The 6,000-nt window shown below is 32.8% G+C and overlaps 1 protein-coding gene across 1 annotated transcript in view; it reads right to left on the bottom strand.

The window, feature by feature from the left end:
- The window catches only part of ADAMTS19 (ADAM metallopeptidase with thrombospondin type 1 motif 19), a 242,966-nt gene that overhangs the window by 46,832 nt on the left and 190,134 nt on the right, over positions 1 to 6,000 (bottom strand). The window contains exon 17 of the mRNA XM_008066227.2: positions 781 to 938. Coding sequence (XP_008064418.2) covers positions 781 to 938 — 158 coding nt within the window. The remainder of the gene's footprint in view (positions 1 to 780; positions 939 to 6,000) is intronic.

Here is a 6,000-nt window from a genome sequence, read left to right as displayed (position 1 = left end):
CAGCCTCGACCTGCTGGGCTCCAGTGATCCTTCCGCCTCAGCCTTCCGAGTAGCCAGAATTATAGGCATGCGCTACCATGCCCGGCTGATTTTTTGATTTATTGTAGAGATGAGGTCTTGCTGCCCAGGCGGGTCTCGAACCCACGGGCTCAGGCAATCCGCTCACCTCAGCCTCCCAAAGGCGTGGGATTACAGGCTGAGCCACCGAGCCCGGCTGCATATCTAATCTTTTACTATATGGTAAAGAAAATTATCATCCCAAACGTTCAAGTTTTCAAAATTCTTTACAGAAATCCATTTAACCTGATAAGAAAATATAATGGGGTAATTGGGAGCACTGTTAGATATATTTATCAGATTATTCCCCCAAGCAGAATAACATTTTATCAAAGGCCTTTTATGCAGATTTAGACAATGCCCACTTCATTGATGTATGAAATGCTATGATTTTTTTATATTATAGCACTTTCTTTACAGACATACATTGTGGTTAGTAAATGTATGCTTTCAGGAAAGAGGGGTTTCTTAGCATTCCCTGGAAATTCATCAATACTTTGAGTCTGAGAATTCCTGAAAACATTTTGTTCTTGTAATAATTGCTATTTTTAGAAATCATGATTTAAAGCACATTTGTTAAAACTCTAAAAACTCACTTTTAAAATAATTTTAAACATCAATCTGACAATTCAAATTTGGAAGTAAGATTAGAGAAGGCACAGCAGGAATGCCCTTTGCCATGGAAAGTTGATCATGCAATGTTATAAATTCATTCCCTCATACCAGGAGATGTAAAGGTGCTGTAGTAGGACCTTTGGCAGAGATCTTTTCCCACAGGCCTCGTCTTATATAATGAACGGTAGTTCCTGCTAAATTGAATGCTCCAGAGTGTTCAATCTTCCAGTCACTATTAATAGACTGTTTGCCAGCATCTCGGAGAGCTATAAAGAAGTTCAAAAATATAATGAGTATTTACAAGTCAGTATCATTGATCAACATCCACTTCAAATTATTTAATTAAAAGCATTCTGTTCATTTCTAAACAAATGGGTCAACATTCTTTGATGTAAAACTTGAGGCATCTCTTTTTAGGAGATGTCCACAATCATGGCAAATGTCACAAGCTCTCCTGTCCTGAAGCTGTCCACAACCACACAGCCACTTTTATCTTTGCCTCCTCCAACTTCCTTGGACACTTGATGTCTGTACCCCTTATTTTGCCTGTAGCCATTTATTATCTAACACATGCTTACATTAAAGCTATATATATCTGTCACATCTATCCAGTGATCCTAGGAGTATTGTGAAGGCTTGTACTAAGTATTATACTTTCTCTGTTATCTCCTATGCCCATCTAGAAAAGTATGTGATTAAAGAAAAGTCACCCAACAGCACAGTAACGAACAGATCAAAAAGAAGAGGTTATGTACATTACAAAACAATTCAAGGATAATATGTTGGTTTTTAAAAACAGACTCAGGACTTTTAAAATACTTCCCATTTGTGATTTGCTGAGACCAGAAATGAAAGATAAATGCTACTACTCACTCATAAACAGCTGTCATACATATGGGACCTTTTTTTGTTTGTTTACATATTTTTTTTCCTTCTTTCTTTTTTGAGCTGATCTTCATTACCATTTAAATAAGATTCATGACAGAGAAGTGAGATGTCATGGCTACCACTTTAAATTAAAGATTTCTTTATTTTACTCCAAATTATTTTATTTTTATTTAAACTTTTAGACTTTCCCATATAACTTTATTCTTTTTTCAAAAGACATGTACATGAAGATTCATTGAAGGCTTTTAGGCCAATTATATAAAAAATATCTTGATAACTTAAGCCAATAAATTCTGGTAGTTATTAATTAACCTATTCATTAACTGGATGTTTGAATATTTCCAAGTTTTTATATTATAAGTGATGCTTAAATAAATATACTGCCCACTAATTATGTGTATATCTGAATAGTTCCCTTGAATAAATATCCAGATTTGAAATTACAGAAGTAAAAAAATTGAATAAAAATTTTGAAAAACAGTTTCAAAATAGTTTTCATAAAGGTTGCATCAATTTATTCTCTCATAAAAGTGACTGAGAGTGCTCATTTCTGAACACATCCTTGGAAGTAACTTCCTCTGATATAACATTTAATCATGATTGAACAATTACTTAACAAATATCAGCTATAATTTAGGCAACACTCAAAGTTCTGGAACCCCCAAAATGAACAACAGAGATATGTTCTGATCTCATGGAATTTAAAATCTATCTGGAGAACCAGATATTTAAAAATTATGTAAGTAACTAACTACATAACAAGCTGACACTTGTATGGGAGAACTCAAGAATGGCTTGTCTGAGGGACATTGTTTACTGAGGAAGTTAGCTAGGGGAAACAGGGAAGAAGAGAAAGAGAATTCAAGACCAAGGGAACCATAAATGGAAAGATCTTAAAAGCTCATTTCAGCTTGACCAGGATCTAGAGACTAGTGTGCATAAAGCCAAACATGCTGAAGTAGATCAGGAAGAGAAAAAGCTGGAGACAAGGAATAGACAGACATTATAAGCCTTGCCAGTATTTTGAGGGTTTTCCTCAGGAAAAAAAAAATTGTAAAAGTTTAAAATATTTTGAAAATTATTATACAGAAAGTTGATAGGTGTAAGGTAAACTTAGACTGAAAGATTGACTATAACACCAACACAGTAGTCTAACTAAAAGTAATGGTGGCTTGGATAAAGAGTAGAGAAAAAGATCAAGATATACTTAGGAGCAGAACTAACAGAATATGGCAATGATTTGGTTGTCCTGGTGAAAGGAAGTGTCAAGTATGATGCCAGTGTTTTAGGATGAGAAAACAGGTGATTAATAATAGCAAATCAAGAAATGGTAAAACTGTCAAAAGTACATGAGGAGAAATTTCAGAAGTTAAATTTTACACAACTTACTTTTTAAAAAAATGACCTCTTGCTTTATTGCTATTGAACTTGAAGATATTTTCATTTTCTTATTCGGTACAAATGCATGCACTTTAGACAATGCTAAATTGATAAAATAATGAATGATTTTGCCTAAAAGATAAAGTATTTCCTTGTATTTCCCTGAAGTCTATTAAATATCTTTAGGAGTCATTTTGGCCTAGATTTGCATTGTGGTCAGTACAATCCTACTTTTTTTCTCCTGCATTTTAACACATTTTTATGGCACCATTAGAAAGGAATATTTCCTGAAAATCTGTAATAAAAATGCCTTTAAAAACCTCCTGGGGTTGCTAGAGTATGATATTTAGGCTCAATTAGTATTTTTGACATTCAGCATTCCCCAGAAAATGGCACACACACATACCTTCAAATCCACACACTCTATTAGCTTAAGCAACCTCACATGAAGAATCAGTACTTTGGGTATGTAACGTTTCTTGGTTTTTGTTTTTAATACACTAATTTTAAAAATGTGTTTTTAGAAATCCTGCTTCTGGCCATGAGTGAATAACTACAACTATACTGGCTCTTCCACCAATAATAAGTAGAAACCTCATCAATGTATGAAACAACTGTTTCATACATTGGATAACTGACAACAGGGAACTGTGATCCCTAAGAGAACAAATGATATAATCTCTAAAACTGCTTGACTCTCTGCCTGAGGATATTTATAAGACTCCCCCACCCCCACTGAGAGGTAGAACCCACACAGAGCACAGATGATGAAAGCTTCAGTGAGATGAGGACACAGACAATAGAGTTAAAATTGACGAAAGCAGCTGGAATCTGTTTTGTGGAGTACAGGAAAAGAATCAGCTACACAGAAATAGAGCTCTAAAAATCTGCAAAGGGTTTCTTTGAGCCTGTGGCTGGATAACAAACTGTAAACAAGTAAGTGTGACTTGTCAAAGTTGGGAAAAGAGCAGCTACCTGGGACCTCTAAACTGTACAGACCCTGGAACTCATACAGGGATGGAAGACTATGAGTTCTATGCAATGAAACTGGAGAAATCTTACTGAAAACTCAGTCTTTATTAGAGAATCTAGAAAGACTACATATAAGAACTAAGGCTAAACTATTCCTAGAGCAAAGGCTACTTTAGATCCACATTGACAAAGCTTTTAAAAAGTCTCTAGAAGTCTAGTTGATTTGCAAGTAAATGAATATCCAGCAAAATGAAAACTCAACACTCAATAATAAAGACAAAATACAGTCACTAAGCAATGTAACATTAATAGTGTCGAGCATCAAAACAAAAAGTACTAGGTATTGGAAGAAGTCAGCAATTGTGACCTGTCATAATTGGAGGGAAAAAACAACCAATAAAATGAGACCCAGAAATAAAAGAGACGACAGAACTACCAGACCAAGACTTTTAAGCAACTATTATAAGTATGTTCAATATGCACAAGAATTTAAAGAAAACTATGTAATGTTGAAGAGTAATGGAAGTTATGAAAAATAAGCAAATCAAATTTAACAGAATGGAAAAATCTATCTGTAAATTCACTGAATGGGCTTACAAGCATATTAGACAATATAAAAGAAGCCAGTGAATTGAAGAAAAATTAACAGAATAGAAACTATCTGGAATATAGAGAGAAAAAAGGCTGAGAAAAATGAACAAAGCATCACTGACTCAAGAGAGATACCTGGTGGACTCATATATGTGCAACTAAAATGCCAGAAAAGTAAATTATTTGAAGATACAGTGCTCAAAAATTTCCAAATTTGATAAAATTTATGGTTATAGATTTAAAAAATGCTATGGAAGTCAAGCAGAATAAGCATCCCCCCCCAAAAAAAAGAAAGAAAGAAAAAAAATAATAGCATAATCAAACTCCTGGAACTCAGTGATAGGGATAATAATATTTAAAGTGCCCAGAGAGAAAAAGGCATACATACAAGAATAAAAATATTTGACAATTCACTGGATACACCATCACAACCAGTATAAGCCAGAAGACAATTAATATTACATTTAAAGGAACAAAAATTAAACAAAATAAAGCAAAACAAAACCAAACAAAATCTAGAATTAAATATTCACTGAAAATATCCTTCAGATTCAAAAGTAAAATACATATATTTTCAGACAAACAAAATTTGGGAAATTTTGTTGTCAGCAGACTTGCTCTACAAAAAATGTTAAAGAATGTGCTTCATGCTAAAATGAAATGATTCAAGATAGAAACAAGTGTCCATATGAAGGAAGAAAACATGTTGGTACTAGTAAATGTATGAAAATAATAAAAGATTGTTATTTTAAACATTATTTATAGTATAATTGACTAAGGTAAATGATTACACTGTATTTTGGTGTTTAATATATATGCAGAAATAAATTAATTACATGATATGTGGAAGCAAAAAGAGTTGAGAAACAGGAGTACATCATTTTTAGAAGTTTACATTGCATGTAAAGTGGCATAATATAATTTGTAAGGAAGCCGTAATCAGTTCAAACGTATATTGTAAATGCTTAAACAAACATTAAAATTGAAAAAAAAAATAATTATAGCTAATAAGCATGTAAGGGAGATAAAAATGGAATACTAAAATATACTTAATCCAACAGCAACCAGAGAAAAAGTAACAAAGGAATAAAAAAGAGATGAAACAAATAGAAAACATATTCCATATGTCCAATAATTTATTAGGCTTAAACGTACTGAAGACAGATTGCCTGGCTAAAGAAAAAGAAAGATCCCACTATATTCAATCTAAAAGAATGCATTTTAAAAATACATAAGTAAGTTAAAGGATGGAAACAGATGCAGCATGTAACACTAATCATAAAAAAGGATGCAATGGCTATGTTAATATTAGATAGCATAGACTTCATGGCAAGAAATATTTTGAGATATAAAAGGACATGTTTTTGAATGTCATTAAAATTAATTTAAATTTAAAAATTTAAATGACACGTAAAATTTGTTAAGGACTGAACAATCCTAAGTGTATGAATGATCATCAAAATGCATGAAGCAGAAACTGACATAATTAAAAGGAGA

Source organism: Carlito syrichta, unplaced genomic scaffold (assembly GCF_000164805.1).
Source record: "Carlito syrichta isolate Samal-C Ts95f unplaced genomic scaffold, Tarsius_syrichta-2.0.1 Scaffold308863, whole genome shotgun sequence".
NCBI lineage: Eukaryota > Metazoa > Chordata > Mammalia > Primates > Tarsiidae > Carlito > Carlito syrichta.
The sequence above is the reverse complement of the archived record's forward strand: the minus strand, read 5'-3'. Positions and strand labels throughout refer to the sequence as shown.